General features: G+C 35.3%; 1 protein-coding gene across 5 annotated transcripts in view; it reads left to right on the forward strand.

Moving 5' to 3' along the window:
- The window catches only part of LOC110813938 (myosin-6-like), a 35,013-nt gene that overhangs the window by 5,833 nt on the left and 12,894 nt on the right, over nucleotides 1-16,286 (forward strand). For 4 of the 5 annotated variants that reach the window (XR_015817657.1, XM_088215332.1, XM_088215334.1 and 1 more), the window contains exons 8-22: nucleotides 5,445-5,594; nucleotides 5,699-5,835; nucleotides 5,932-6,078; nucleotides 6,192-6,293; nucleotides 6,651-6,708; nucleotides 6,796-6,897; nucleotides 8,490-8,527; nucleotides 8,745-8,871; nucleotides 9,019-9,189; nucleotides 9,279-9,410; nucleotides 9,501-9,610; nucleotides 10,335-10,395; nucleotides 10,611-10,788; nucleotides 10,904-11,109; nucleotides 11,755-11,874. Coding sequence is in view for 4 of the 5 variants with exons in the window: in XM_088215332.1 (XP_088071458.1) it covers nucleotides 5,445-5,594; nucleotides 5,699-5,835; nucleotides 5,932-6,078; nucleotides 6,192-6,293; nucleotides 6,651-6,708; nucleotides 6,796-6,897; nucleotides 8,490-8,527; nucleotides 8,745-8,871; nucleotides 9,019-9,189; nucleotides 9,279-9,410; nucleotides 9,501-9,610; nucleotides 10,335-10,395; nucleotides 10,611-10,788; nucleotides 10,904-11,109; nucleotides 11,755-11,874 (1,839 nt within the window). In the remaining variant the exon portion in view is untranslated. The remainder of the gene's footprint in view (nucleotides 1-5,444; nucleotides 5,595-5,698; nucleotides 5,836-5,931; nucleotides 6,079-6,191; nucleotides 6,294-6,650; nucleotides 6,709-6,795; nucleotides 6,898-8,489; nucleotides 8,528-8,744; nucleotides 8,872-9,018; nucleotides 9,190-9,278; nucleotides 9,411-9,500; nucleotides 9,611-10,334; nucleotides 10,396-10,610; nucleotides 10,789-10,903; nucleotides 11,110-11,754; nucleotides 11,875-16,286) is intronic. The other variant, XM_088215333.1, reaches the window with a different exon arrangement.

Genomic DNA, 16,286 nt, shown 5'->3' on the forward strand with positions numbered 1-16,286 from the left:
GATTCTCTATAAGATTGAGCCTAATAGGAGTTACGAGTATGCTTTCCAAATTGGTACATTTCACACTGGAATTCTAAAAATTTTTATTGATGAATAATTAGAGAACATATCTTTATAAATAACTAAAGTTGGGTTGTTCGAGTCTATAGTACCACAACATAATTGCACTTTCATACTACTCTTGAGAATATAGAATCCAAAGTGCACCTCAGTAATGTCATTCATCCTCCTTGAACTTAGTTTTTGAAATTTAACTGTCTGTATAAGATTTAGCAACACAAATCAACTCTTGAGTTCACTAACAAATATTAAGTTGCAACTTAAATTAGGAAAAAGGAGTATTGTATTCGAGGTTATATCTTTGGATAGGAGTAGTGAACCCTTTCCAACAACTCGTGCTAAAACCCATCTGAAATTTTGACAGACATGTTATTCTAGCAAGGGTTATAAGTCTTGAGGACCCCAAAATCACTAGTCATGATTTGAAGTAGCAGAGCCTATGATACAGTTATTGTCCAACTTCTGCCTTGAAGTTATAGCATTTATGAAGTTACCTGAGTGAGCCACTGATTCAATATCAGCAACCGGGCTATTTATTTGGTGGGAATTGATTAATTTTTAGAAAAATTCTGTCTGCTCATTACTGAACAGAACTCGTTTTGTTGGAGTAGAGTCTTCTCCTGCCGTTATGTTTCCTCTTGCTTCTTTACTGTTTGGGTTCTGGGCCGGTCTTCAATCCCATGCAGTTTCCGGCATTTTCCCTTTGTGTGCCTAGTTTTCGACAGTGATCATACCGATGGCTCCCTTTCTTCTGCTTTGTCTCTTCCTGGATTATTCGACTATTCTGGGTAGCAAGTACAGAGCTTTCAATGACTTCAGATGAATTGAGTTTTCCAAATATCACTTTCTTTCAGCTTTTCTTCATGAACATCTTGGAGAATGCCTTGCGGTTACTAGGTACGGGTTTCGAACCCACACTCCTTCCTCGGACATTATCACGTTCTTTGTTAAGTCCAAGCAATAACTTGTACCGCCTTTTCCTTTCAACAGTTTGTCTGTACCTCAGAGCATCTATGAGGCAGTGGTCTTCATCTTCTTCTCTTCCCCCTTCTGCGCGCACACACACGCGCGCGCGCGAACACACACACACACACTCTCTCTCTCTGTCTCTCTCTCTCATCACTCTGTCTCTCCTTGCTCTGTCTGGGCCAAGTGGTCTCCTCTCCAACCTCGATGTGGTCAGTCAGAAAATTGACCGGATTTTGCAAGGAATGCGGAGACTGAGACTGTCTCTGCTGTTACTACTCCTTTTCTTCGACAGCTTAATCTTTTTGACACGGGAGAGGAGATTGCAAAGGCTAGGGTTTTCGAGGAAGATACGGATGAAGGAAGAATTAGATGCAACCACTGTAAATAACCAGTGGGTACTTTCATTCCCATTCGAAAAGGACAAATCTCAGCGAGACGAAGAAGAAGAATGAGAAGAGCTGCAGACGAGAAGCTGCAAATTAGCAGTGGGCGCCATGGAAGACGAGAACCTGGCCTCCATTTTCACGATCCAGAAGACGAGGAAGACGAAGGAGGAGGAGAATAGCTGTAGAAACGTGATTTTGTGTTTAATTTTTTTCATCTGAGTTCTTTTTTCATGGTTTTGTGTTCATTTTACATAAAAAATAAAATAAGCTAATTTGGAAAGAGATGAGTGATGAGGGAGAGCAGCGAGATGAAGTTGGGGAGACTCTCATGGTAACTTTTTTTTTTTTTAAACGAAAGAAGGCCTTTGAAAAATACTTCAAAAATAATTTTTTATGCGGTCAATACTTTAAAATATACTACAAAATTTGAAAATTGTTTCAAAAAAATTTAGAACTAAAATAAAAATAATTAAAAATTAAAACTTAAATTATTAATTTATCTTTTTTCTACTATTTTCAAGTTCTTTATGTTTGGGACAATTATAGCTAAATGTCTTGTTTTTTAAAAATATTTTTTTTGAGTGGTAAAATAACAATTTAGTAATTCTGTCATTTTACTGTTACAGAGATTGAGGATAAAAAAAAATACTGAAATACTATTTTTTTCAGTTTCCATTTTTTATAGTTATAACTTGGCTGAGTTATTCTTTCCGGAAAGCAGCTAGCATAATAAACTAGCCTTATTATAATAATAGTTATTAATAATTATTTAATGTCTATTTTATTAAATATTATAATTATATATATATGCAGCTTTTGTAGAACGGAAAATAAACAGATAATTAATTATAAAAAATTCAAATGGTATGATTTACTCTTGTACTATTTAATTTAATTTACTATTTTTTTAGCATTTTCTTTCAAGTTGAAGAGTAGATATTGCCCCTCCCCAACTTGCTAATAAAAATTTGAAATGTTAGATTATTTAAGTATTTTGTTAATACATCTGACAATTGAGAATTGGTAGGTACGTTAGGAGTACAAATCAGACCGTCGTCAAGATTTTTTTTTAATAAAATATCTATTAATTTTGATGTGTTCGTTTCGGTCGTATTGCACCGAATTATGAGCGATGTCTATGACCGTATTGTTGTCATATTATAGGTGCATAAGATTTTCTCACTTGGTTCTAAGATGTTTCAAAAAAAAATTTATCCATAATAATAACATACCCCTTGTACCATTATCCGCAACTCTGATTCTACACTTGATTTCGCAAGTAAATTTTATTTCTTAGTTCTCCAGGTGATTAGATTATCCCCAAGAAAGTGCAGAAACTTATAGCAGAACTTCTGTTTACAATTGAATTTACATAATCTACATCAATATATGTTTTTAGGAGTAGGTTATCATTCTTTCTTAACATAATTCTTTTATTTGGTGGCTTTTTTTAGTATTGTAATACTCTGTAAGCTACTTGTAGGTGCACTTTCTTTCAATTGTGCGTAAATTGGTTTATAACACTTACTTTATAAGTTTTGTTACTTTACAGTTCAAGTTTCGTAATAATTTATTGACTGATACAATATTAGCGATTAATTTGGAAATGTATAGCATATTTTCTAGGATAATGATAGGATTAATCTTAATGTTCTTCTTGCTACCAGTAGTATTTAGGGAACCATTTGTAGTGACAATCTTCTTATAATTTGAATAGAGAAGATATATGTGAAAATGTTTAGTATTGATCATATGATTTGTGATTTCTGAATTTACAATCCAAAAATTTTCCACAGGATTTATTTGAGACATTCAAATCGTATGAAAAGAAATATATATTTGAGTGTTTTATTAAACTTATGGTTGTAAACTTCTCAAGGTCCTCCAATCAACTTTGTGGTCATTCAATATTGACCTTGAAAACAGTAAGATCGACATATGCTCCTTCTTCCCGTTGGTTAGCCTTATGAATCTGCTTAGGAATCTTTTATGAGGTATTTTTGTATCCCACTATTTGCTGGAAGTACTAGGCTTTCAGTGCAATTTCTAACACTTTTCTAGGTATACGAGCTTTTTGCAAAACGTACACCAAGGATTATCCCAGACTAGGCTTTCAGTGCAATTTCTAACACTTTTCTAGCGTATATGAGCTTTTTGCAAAATGTACACCAAGGATTATCCCAGCTATCTATTCACGGAGTTGAGTTCTTAGAGTTACTTATCTCATTTGCTTGCTAACAAGGTCTGGAGTTTTGTGAAATTATGACTGAATTATTGATGGAGAGAGATTCTAACATAACTCTTCTTCTGCTTTCTTCTCCTGTTATAATGGAAATTACCTCATTGAGTAATAACATTTTCTCTTTTCTCAAAATCTGGACTCGTACTTCATTTGTTCAGGATTTACCCTTGATAGAAATAGGTATATACGGTCTTTTTATATAAATTGCTTAAATCGAGCTGCATCCCTATGGTCAAACTATGGTACTAATCCAGTTTTTGTCACAAGTTCTCTAACAAGTTAGAATTTCATTACTGACTTGTTTCCTTGATAGACCATGTCTTGACTGTCGGCTCATAAATATGTGCAATGTTCTTAACTTTGGAGTAGGTTTCACCAATTGAATCCCACATTGGTTTTATGTCGGTAGGAACATCCGGTCTAGCATATTTTTCTGGAGCCATGAGATTCCATAGTCATATCATGGTCATGGAGTTCTCTTTGTCGAAAGTATCAAATGTGGTCTCCGGGTTTTGGTCCGGTATCTAAAAGATGGTTGAGTTTACCTTTACCTTTGAGAGTGGTCTAGATTAATTGGGATCAACTCAAATAATCATTTCCTGGAAAGCACTAGGTCACCTGGATTGATTGAAATTCGGTGATGGGATTTCCTTTGTGGGTATATGCTCTAGTATTTTGAGATGTTATCTCTTACATCTTTCTAAGTATTGTACGGTAATTAAGGTTAAAAGAAAAACATTATAAAAGAGATTCTACCAAGAATACAAGTGGTTGTGTGTGGACGGAACTTGCAATTTGTAGCTGATCTAGTTTTGCACGGTTGATCCAGCAGCTTGGATCTGGACAGAAAGGCATGAGTTCGGATGCACAGGGGCGCGAGGCAATGAAAGACACGAGCATGGTAGGGACACTGTGCACAGAGTAGAGGGCAAAGAGCAGAGGGCAGAGACACAATTCATAGGGGCATGGTACAAGCAAAGAACTGTTCATCTGGCAAGCACCATTCATCTTTGTCTGCCATTTGTATGAGCGCCGTTTGTATCTACCGTTTGTCACGAGTGTGCATTGAGTACGTCTTCGTGAGTGTCGTTCATCTGGATAGAGGTTGGAGCTGAGGGTGGCACAAAAGGGCAAGCATCGTACTTCTTGGCGCTTCGTGATAGAATAGCATGCGATAGATGGCGTCACACCTGTGTTTGGTTGCGAAAGGAGGCATCGCAACAAACAACAATGGAGTAGAGAGGGTCGTGTCTATGTTTGGTCGCTGACCCGTCTGGCTGTGTGACTACATCTGTTTGCAGTGCGGCTGTTTTTGGATGTGCAACTAAAGGTTCTACTGCCGGCAATGAAGTCCGGTTTGGTTGCTACTGGTGGTTGGTAGCAATTGCTGGTGGTTGATCTATAGTGGTCAGCTATGAAGGCTAATCTAATCATTTTAGTTTTTTTTTTTTAATTTTCTATTTTGACAATGAAGGTCGAATAGGATTTATAACTAATGATAGAGTTTCTTCAATTGGTCTCTAATATCATGTTATAAATGTTTTTGTATATCTTTTATTAAATATTACTGTTCTATATATATATATATATATTTTTAGGACATAAAAGAAAATAAACAATTAATTACAATAAATTATAGAGGATATAGTTTACTCTTATACTCTTTCATTTAATTTACCATTTCTTTAACAATGGTTTCTGCTGTAGTTATTTTGACCCAAAATCTTATAATCAATTTAGTGATTTGGATGTTTGGTCCATATGTTTTCATATGGATGTTTTCTCAGGACATTGAGCGGTTCAAGTTGGGAAATCCAAGCACGTTTCATTATCTAAATCAATCAAACTGCTATAAGCTGGATGGGATAGACGATGCTAAGGAATACCTTGCAACAAGGAAAGCTATGAATGTTGTTGGGATCAGCGCTCAAGAGCAGGTATTTTATCTTATTACACCCTCCTCTCTCCTGCTCTCCTCTCCCCCCCAAAAAAAAAGCAACTATTGACCAGCAGACATTCTGTTTAAATTTTATTTCCTCAGGATGCAATTTTCCGTGTTGTGGCTGCAATTCTCCATTTAGGCAACATTGAGTTTGCAAAAGGGGAGGAAGCAGATTCGTCTGAGCCTAAGGATGATTCATCTCGATTTCATCTCAAAATGGCAGCTGAGCTTTTCATGTACTGATGATTATTGACTTTGAAACATTCACATGATGATTTTGATGATGTTGTACTTTGTTAAGGAAAATCTCATCATCTGCTACTGTTTTTAAGGTGTGATGAGAAGTCCCTTGAGGACTCATTATGCAAGCGTGTGATTGTGACACGGGATGAAAGCATAACGAAATGGCTTGATCCTGATTCTGCAACTGTGAATAGAGATGCGCTGGCTAAAATTGTTTATTCAAGATTATTTGATTGGTGGGCACAATGCCCTCTACTACTTGCTCATTATATCTCTCACCTCATCAAACTTTCTCTTGCTTTACCTAGTCTCTGATTTTGTTTAATGTGTTGGACACTTGTTGCCTCAGGCTTGTGAACAAGATTAATAATTCTATTGGTCAAGATCCTGATTCAAAATCCATAATCGGGGTTCTGGATATTTATGGATTTGAGAGTTTCCAGACAAACAGGTGCTTAACCGGTACGCTTTTGTTTTCTTCATTTACATATGTTATTTCTTGTTGCAAATTGCATTGTTCCCTGTGCTTTCAGTCATGGGGGATGTTTAACTAAGAAAGGTTTTCATGTGATGATGCCATTTGAATGTTGATCTGATGAGTGTATGTGTTTTATTAAAATTTCTATTCAAGTGATTTGGTTGTTTATTGTAATGCTTGCATGCCAGTGTATGAAGCACTTCATGGAATTTTTAAATGTGAATAAGTCCTGTTTTCTCTTTTAAAATGTCAATCATTCCATGTATTCAGTTGAATTTTGTTCACTTTATTTTCAAAGCTCATACTCTTGTTTTGTGGACCTATATGCAGCTTTGAACAGTTTTGTATCAATTTGACAAATGAAAAGTTGCAGCAGCATTTCAACCAGGTTTGTGCAGTATATTACATGGTGGCACTGTGGGGTACCCATGGAACTGTTAAACTGTTTATTTGACATCATTATTTTCTCTGACAGCATGTGTTCAAGATGGAGCAAGAAGAATATACCAAGGAAGAAATTGAGTGGAGTTACATAGAATTCATTGATAATCAGGATGTTCTTGATCTCATTGAAAAGGTTTGCTAGTTGTTCTTGTGTTAGCTTGCAACCTGAAGCAAAGAATATTGAAGCTTAATACGGAAATTCTGCTCTGTTTGTTGCATAAGTGAATAACTAAGCGGATAATAATTAGTCGGGAAGAAAAGCAAAGATCAGGAGTATTTTCCTTTATCATTTCATAATCTTTTTTGAAACAGTAAAGATCCATATTCTTGGAACTTCAGATATTTTTCTTTTGTTTCTTTTTGAAAGAAAAAATGTAAGCTGTAGATTAGTTCTATAACATCATGGGGGTGCAACCCATTTACAAAATATTTATAGATGAGTAAGCCTGTCAATGACATATCCAAAATCCTCTTTCCCATACATGTCATGATCCAGAATCAAAAACCCGAAATTATGTAACTACCTACCCTGATTTTCAAAATATCACTCTCAACTCCCTCAAAAACTCTTTTGTTCATATCTTTCCACACCACCCAAAAAATAGTTAAAGGAATAAGATTTACATTTTTTTTTTTCCAAATACCTCCCCAAGCCCAAATCTCCTCCCTTATTGGACCCTCTACAACCCAGTTAATCCCAAACAATTCATACACCATTGACCAAAGATGATAGGCCATCAGGCGCCATAAAAGTATGTGATTACAAGATTCATTCACTCTCTTGCAAAGGTAAGAACCATTCACCATAATTCTACCCCTTCTCATCAATTTGTCGACGGTCAAAGTGCAGTTTCTACTCGCTTTCCAAGCAATAAAAGCAATTTTTGGCAGAGCCTGCGCCTTCTAAATCTGTCTAGCTGGAAAGTAATTTAAACTTGTCTCGCCCTCACCATGCAAATGGTTGTAAAATGACTTGACAGTAAGTTCATCATTCTCCTTCAATTTCCACAATGGTTGATCTCTGTTAGTATTCACATGAACAGCAGACAGTATGTTTAATAATACTTTAGACACTTCTAACTTCCAGTCATTAAGATTCCTTGACACAAAAACTGCCCACTCCCCACTCTCACTCCCCCCACCATAAGCATTCTCAACTGACATGTTCTTGGAAGCAATGGCATAAATCTGTGAAAACTGCGTCTTGAAACTCCCCCTACCAATTTAATTATCCATCCAAAAATGGATTCTATTCCCCCCTGCCCAACTTCCATCTAACACAATCCTGAAACTTTGGATATTTTTCTTATTATCACTAATTTGATTAGTGTACCAAAATAGGGGTTTGATACTGATTTTTAAAGTTATTTCAATGCCATGATTACTAGTGTTGGTTGTTTGATTCATCATACATGGAAAGGAATATGATGGGGTATTTCTAAGGATAATAAGAGGATGGTGTAAATGAATGGGCATGGAATTAGCACTTGGGCGTAGACCCAGAGTTTGACTCTTCCTTCTCAATATTGTTTTCTATTAAAACAAATTACCTTTGGCTTTTCCAGTGGAGTAATGGACGATGCTTTCTATTTTTGATAATGAAGGACAATTTGTCTTTAAATTCTAATAAATACTAATTGTTGGTTTTGGATGTTTGCTTTCTAATAGCTCTTAATAGGTCTTGCTATCATATCTTCTATCTAATATCTATTTCTGTAATGTCAGAAGCCAGGTGGTATCATTGCCCTTCTGGATGAAGCTTGGTATGTATTGGAATATCACTAGAATATCAGACAATTGTTTATTTAAGATATCAATCGATATAACTATATTTTAATTTTCCCCCTTGGCTCCTTGTATATGAAATTTCTTTTCCCTTAAGATACATGTATGTGTTTTTATGTGTGTGTATATTCATTTTTTTTCCTTTCTTTGTTTTCTGCTGTAAGATATTGACGAAACTACTATTATGCTCTGCAGTATGTTTCCTAGATCAACAAATGAAACATTTTCCCAAAAACTTTACCAGACGTTTAAGGACCATAAACGGTTCAGCAAGCCAAAGTTGGCACGGACTGACTTCACCATTTCTCACTATGCTGGTGACGTAAGTATCTCTTATCATATTGAACCACAAACTAATAATTGTGGCTTCAGTAATTATAAATTACTCATTCTTTATTAAATTGGTGGATCTACTTTTATTGTAAAATTGTTTACTTCATAGGAATATTTTTTTTCTTCTTACTTTTAGGTTACATACCAGACTGAGTACTTCTTGGATAAAAACAAAGACTATGTTGTTGCAGAGCATCAAGCTCTCTTAAGTGCTTCCAAGTGCCACTTTGTTTCAGCTTTATTCCCACCTTTACCTGAGGAATCTTCAAAGACATCGAAGTTTTCATCAATAGGTTCTCGGTTCAAGGTCTGAATTTGTCCTAATCTTGGGTATACTGCAAACTATCTTCTTTATCTTTGTAGTTTACTTTTATTCTTATAATGTTCTATATACAGCAACAACTGCAAGCTTTGCTTGAAACGCTGAGTGCCACTGAGCCGCACTATATACGTTGTGTGAAGCCAAATAACGTTCTTAAGCCAGCAATTTTTGAGAACAATGATGTTTTGCAACAGCTTAGATGTGGGGTAAGCTCTAACATTTTGGTCAATTTAGGAGCTGGTATTGTTGAGTGTTTTTGCTACATTCTTTACTCATGGTACATAAATCTTATACAGGGAGTCATGGAGGCTATTAGGATCAGTTGTGCTGGGTATCCCACTAGAAAGCCTTTTCAGGAATTTATAAGTCGTTTTAGCGTCCTGGCTCCAGAAGTTCTAGATGGGAGGTAGTGTACTAAATTAACAATTTCAATTCAAAATTTTTATGTTTGGAGATTTTTATCAAAATTCCACCCTTTGTTATTTTGTTCGTAGAAATATCAGTGTACCTCAATCTTTTAGCATCAATTTGCATCCTAGCTAGTATCATATAAGGATCTTTCTGAATAAACAGATAAAATCAGAGTAAATCGTCACATTTATGATGTGTGAATTGATTAGCTTGTTATATGGCAATATCAAGTGATTGTATTTGAGTTTATATGTTGAGGGATTAATTTAGCAACGATGTTTCTTTCTTTCTTTCCATCTTTTGTTTGTCTGTTTTTATGTAAAAATGGAAAAAAATAAGTACCTTTTGAAATGTCAAGCTATCATCAGGTCACAGATATGATGTTATGAAGAAGTAGGCATACCACACGTATCAATCTCATGTTATCTCTATTACCAATTTGTTTGACAGTCTTTCCAAAAGAGCAGTCTGTTCAACAGAAGATCCTTAATTTTGTCATGAACTATCAGTTCAAGAGTTTTAGCAATTAAAAATTTCATGTTTAGTTTTATATTATGATAATGCACCTTTCGAGTTTGACACCACAGCCCCTTCAATCCCAACATCCTCTCCACCCCCCGCCACCCCGCCCCCCGAAAAAAAAGAAACAAAAACCAACTTTTGCCTTTTCTAATTCCCATTCTGTTTTTTTACTCTCTTTTGTTGTTATTTCCTGATAGCTGTGATGAGGTCACTGCTTGTAAAGGGCTTCTGGCTAAGGTGAACCTTGAAGGTTACCAGGTATTTATTCTTTTCATTATTTTATTGCTTTTCTAAATTATTTGGCTGCTTTTTGCCTTTCATAGTGCCTTTGTGATCTCTGTAACTGTTTCTACTGTTTCTATTGCTGGATGTTATCTTTTTATCCATGAAGGCATGGGTTTTATTTGACCATGTTACTGCTTAATTTTCTTCAACAATATACACAAAAATATTCTTATTTACTGCTACTGCAGATTGGCAAAACAAAGGTCTTTCTCAGGGCTGGTCAGATGGCAGAACTAGATGCTCATCGTACGGAGCTTTTAGGTAAATCAGCAGGCATTATACAGAGAAAAGTTCGCTCACATTTGCATCGTAAAAGCTTTATCATGTTGCGGTCCTCTGCCATACAAATCCAAGCCTTATGCAGAGGTAACTCATAGCTTTACATGTATGAATGCTGGAAAACGTATTTAGTTTAGGTATACTGCTTTGATTTTTTAAATAAATTTCACTTTTGTGTATATTCTCTCTAAATTGATTGCAGGGCAAGTAGCACGGCATCAGTACGAGCACATGAGGAGAGAAGCTGCCTGTGTGATGATTCAAAAGCAGTCACGATCATATCTTGCAAGCAAAGCTTACAAGAAGTTGTGCTCTTCAGCAATTTCCATTCAAACTGGTATGCGTCGAATGGCTGCTTGCAATGAACTTTGGTTCAGGAAGCAGACAAGAGCTGCAATTGTTATCCAGGTAAGGATATTACTTCCTTTATTTAGGTAGTAATATCTTTGGGCTTTTTTGAATAAACAATATCTGCTCTTTTCTATTTTTATATTTGGTTCTCCAAAATGTATTCTTTAAATATAAAAGAACAAAAACATTATTAGAAGGGAGAAAAGGAAATATAAACTTAAGGACGATAAGTTATCTGCCAAAGAAAATAACACATTACATGGTGATGCATGATAGTAACCTAATTCCTCCGTCTTAAAGTGGATAAAGAATGCTATCCATACAAACACCTTAATCTTGGAGGGAACCTTACTCTTCTATAACACATAAGTATCTTCACTCCTAAATTGTGCCATTTTTATGTTTTCCCTTTATTCTTGTTTTTACTCAATCTGTACGTGTTACATGAGTATCTTCATTACAATAGATTGTGTTGCTTTTTTATGGACTCATACTTTGCATAAGAACATTATTATATTTTGAGTTGATGTGGAAAGCTTCAGATGCTGATTGCGTCAAGGGTGCTTCACCGTGCTTAGAATTGGAATGTCCTGGGATGCTTTTCTCAATGCTCCTGCATCTCATTGATTTATAAAATTAATCTTTTAACTAACATATGTAACTTGTGCCTTCTGAAATTATTCGAATTTTTGTATACTGCAGAGTCAATGCCGTCGATACTTGGATCATAGTCATTATTTAAAGACAAAGCAAGCAACAATAACTACACAATCTGCCTGGAGGGCAAGAGTCGCCCGGATAGAATTACGGAAACTTAAAATGGTGATGTTCTTTCTTTTATTTTATTTCCTATTATGTATGTGTTGGTTTCTCATTAGTTACTTTATTGATGCAGGATAAACTACCTTGTCATATGGATAGTTTGCAAACAGAAAAATAAAGATAGACTGAACAAAATAGGTTAGACAGAATAATAATTAGAAAAATAAACACAAAGACAGATAATATGGAATAAAATTCTAATAAAGAAATTTTTAATTCATTATTACCTATTCTCTTTATTGGTAACTGCTAGCTTTCATATAAGCATTAGTTACAACTAATATGGAAAATTATAGTAGAGAAGATGTAAAAGATTCTAATTCCTATAACATTTAATCTACTTGAATAGAAAAGTAAAATATCACAATGCTTGAATAAACCTAAATAATCTAAATAACTTAGAAATACAAAATAATAATAATTGTTACACAGAAATAATCTTCTTCACGGTGATAGCTATGTAAAAGTCATTATCTTGTCCATAACTACCCCTAAAATGCATTAACAACTTGTACTTAGATTTGTAATATTAAAATCGGACCCAACTGGCCATTTTCACCATTCCGACTGTGAACCAAATACCTAAATGTTTTGATTAGATAAATATATTAGATAAACATAAAACAAGTTAGAACTAGTTAAAACTGATAGAAATCAGTAACAACTATCATATTCAATTAAAATCAAGCAGTTCAATTGATGATATTGGGATTATTTTGCAATGGAGTGATTTTCACTTTATTGTGGGTGATTTGGTCAGAGCTGAAAGCTAGAATCTCTCAGGACTATTAATCACCTTTTCCATTTCTTTTGGATAAAGAGTGTGTTTTAGTCTCTGTTAGACTAAGGCTAACAGTTATTTTCAGGATGTTTCTTTATTTGTTTAAGTGGAGATTAGCTAGCTAGCCTTTCACTTGAATAGCTAGCTTATTTTTTTCGTGGATACCTAATGCTCCTTTTCTTATTCTTTCTTTCTATCAATATATCTTTTTTTTCTATAAAAAATATTGTACTTTAAATAATATAAATTTAATTATATTCTTTTATATGTGTCTTTTTAGAACCAGCAGTTCAACTAATGAACTACCTATTGGTCAGACGAATAAATTAGTGAACTTATGTTTTAGCTAATTTCATGACTGATTTGGTTTTAATAACTATGCTCAAACTGTTATCTTATGAGAAATAAAAGAAAATTTTATTAACAACTCAAAAAGTGGAGAAATTCTGATTTCTTATTATCTCCGATAAATAATTTACATCCTAATATATATACTAAAGTGGCCACCGAAAAAGGAGAAAAAATTCCTGCAAATCAGGAATTCCAACAAAATAGGAAAACTAGAAACTACAAAATCTAATTAAAGAAAAACTAAAACTAGAAGAAAGAGATCAAAAACTATTCTAAGAAAGTAAATAACATCCTAACTAATTGCACAAGTGTCGGCTACTTTCTATACTCGCCCTCAAGCTAGGTTGTAGATGTTATACAAACCAAGCTTGGAGTTCAATTCATCAAAGCTGACCCTTCGTAATGCTTTGGTGAGAATGTCTGCAATCTGAAGTCTTGTTGACACATAGCTTAGCTGCACAATCTCATTGTTAACCTTTTCTGAAATGAAGTGTCGATCAATGTCGATGTGTTTTGTTCTGTCATGATGCACATGATTTTTGGTTATGCTAACAACTGCTTTACTGTTACTAAACATCTTGACGGTGTCCATTGTCTCAACTTTAAGTTCCCTTAATAGCCTTTGAAGCCACATTCCTTCACATATTCTTAGTGCGAGAACACGATATTCTGATTCTGCACTACTCCGAGAGACAATAGCTTGTTTTTTGCTTCTCCAAATGACGAGATTTCCCTAGACGTATGAACCAGTGGCTGACCTCTATCAGTTAATTCTCCTGCCCAGCTAGCATCTGTGTACATCTCAAACTCACGTTTTTCGGATCTTTTGAAGAGCAAACCATGTCCAGGAGTCATCTTCAAATATCTTAAAATCCTATTCACTGCTTTCAAATGGTCCTCATTCAGATTATTCATGTGCTGGCTCACCACACAGATTGAGTAGGCAATGTCAAGTCTTATGTGTGATAGATAGATTAGTTTACCCACAAGTTTTTTATATCTTCCCTTATCAACTGGATTTCTTTTTCCATTTCTGTTTGGCTCTTTGTTGGGATCCATGGGTGTATTAGTAGGTTTGCACCCACGAAAGTCAGTTTCGCTTAACAAGTCCAAGATGTACTTTCTTTGGGATATTACAATTCCCTCCTTAGACCGAGCCACCTCCATTCTCAGAAAGTATCTTAGAGTCCCGAGATCCTTGATATCAACTTCTATTGCAAGCATCTTTTTGAGTCTAATAATTTCTTTTGAATCATCACCTGTTATAATGATATCGTTTACATATACTATAAGAATAACTATCTTAGTTAGATTTAACAAACAGTGTATGATCAGCTTGACACTGATGGTATTCATTTGTAATCACAGTTCTGGCAAACCTGTCAAACCAAGCACGAGAAGATTGTTTCAGGCCATATAAGGATTTCTTCAACTTACAAACCAACCTGTAGTTTGAACTATTTTCCAAGCCCGGAGGTATAGTCATGTAGACTTCTTCTTCAAAGTCCCCATTTAAGAAGGCATTTTTAACATCAAGTTGGTATAGAGGCCAATCTTGATTCACTGCAAGAGAGAATAGAACTCGAACAGTATTGAGCTTGGCAACGGGTGCAAAAGTTTTCTTGTAGTCTATCCCATATGACTGCGTGAAGCCCTTTGCTACAAGTCTGGTTTTGAATCTTTTGATACTTCATTTGCTTTGTACTTGACCGTGAATATCCACTTGCAGTCTACAGGATTTTTCCCATGAGTCAATTCTGTAAGAGTCCATATGCCATTACTTTCTAGAGCCCGAATTTCTTCAACTGCTTGTTTCCATGCTGGAACCTTTAGAGCCTCGTGAATAAAGTTAGGAACCTGCACACTATCAAGGTTGGACACAAAGGCCCTGTAAGGTGGTAGCAGCTTCCTATAAACTACATATCTTTTGATTGGATGACTAGTGCACCCTCGGACACCTTTCCTGTGGACAATTGGCTGATTAGAGTCATCAACCAATGGCTCAAGAGTGTCGTGACACAAAAGATCCATACCATTGTGATTATCGGATGCAGGACTTGGTTCCGGTTCTTGGCAGTCACAGATAGTCTGCATAATGTCCTCTATATGCTCAGTTGGTCTTCTCCTTCTGGTTTAGACACAAAGTTCATGATTATTAGTGTCAAGTTGAGGTGGAGCAGAGACAGTTTTAGTGCCTGAGTTTGATTCTTCAAGTGGAGCCGGTTGAGTGGAAGTGTTTGGGGTATTTGGAGTTGTTGAGGGAAAAATGGCCTGAGTGTCTTGGAAAAGATCTCAAATATGATATTCCCTCAAGTTCTCCCCCTGAATATCGGATTTGTGAAAGTAAGATTGGTTCTCAAAAAAGGTGACATCCATGGAGTTGTATGCTTTCCTAGTGATTGGGAGTAACACTTGTATCCTTTTTGGTTAGAGGCATAACCAAGGAAGATGCACTTGAGAGACTTGGGATCAAGTTTGGTGCAGTGTTGTTGGTGGATGTGAATAAAGAAAGAACAACCAAAAACCTTTAGTGGTACGTTGGAAGAAAAAGAGTGGATAAGTGGATAGGCTTTCATGAGAGTATGACGAGTAGTTTGGAATTTTAGTACTCAACTAGGCATCCTATTGATGAGATATGTGACTGTGAGTATGGTTTCCCCTCAAAAGTGTTTAGGCACATGATTAGAGAACATACTGGCACGGGCTACCTCAAGTAAATGTCTATTCTTCCTCTTAGTGACGCCATTTTGTTGAGGAGTATCAACAAAAGAGCTTATATGAATGATACAATGATTGGAAAGATAAGGACCAAGAATGGAATTAAAACACTCCTTGGCATTATCTATTTTAAGTACTTGAATAATGCTTTGAAATTGAGTAGAGATCATGGAGAAAGGATTGAAATATGGTGGCTGTTTCGGATTTTTCTTTCGTAAGGAATGTCCAAGTTGTTCTCATATAATCATCTATGAAAGACAAAAACCATCGAACCCCATTTATATTTTTTACCCGTGAGGGTCCCCAAATATCACTGTGAATTGCAAAAACTGGATGTAAAGGTTTGTATTGTAAACTAGAATATATATGTCTAGTATGTTTTGCAAGCTGACAAATTTCACATTTGTAAAAATTAGATTTTTTATTGATAAACAAATGTGGAAACAACTTTTCAATATACGCAAAATTTGGATGAGCAAGATGACAATGCCATAAAATAACTTGACTCTCAGAATTTGAAAGAGACACAGAATTGGAAACAAGATTGACAGAGTTGGAACTA

This window comes from Carica papaya, chromosome 3, assembly GCF_054855325.1.
Source record: "Carica papaya isolate Zhongbai chromosome 3, ASM5485532v1, whole genome shotgun sequence".
NCBI classification, from domain to species: Eukaryota; Viridiplantae; Streptophyta; class Magnoliopsida; order Brassicales; family Caricaceae; genus Carica; species Carica papaya.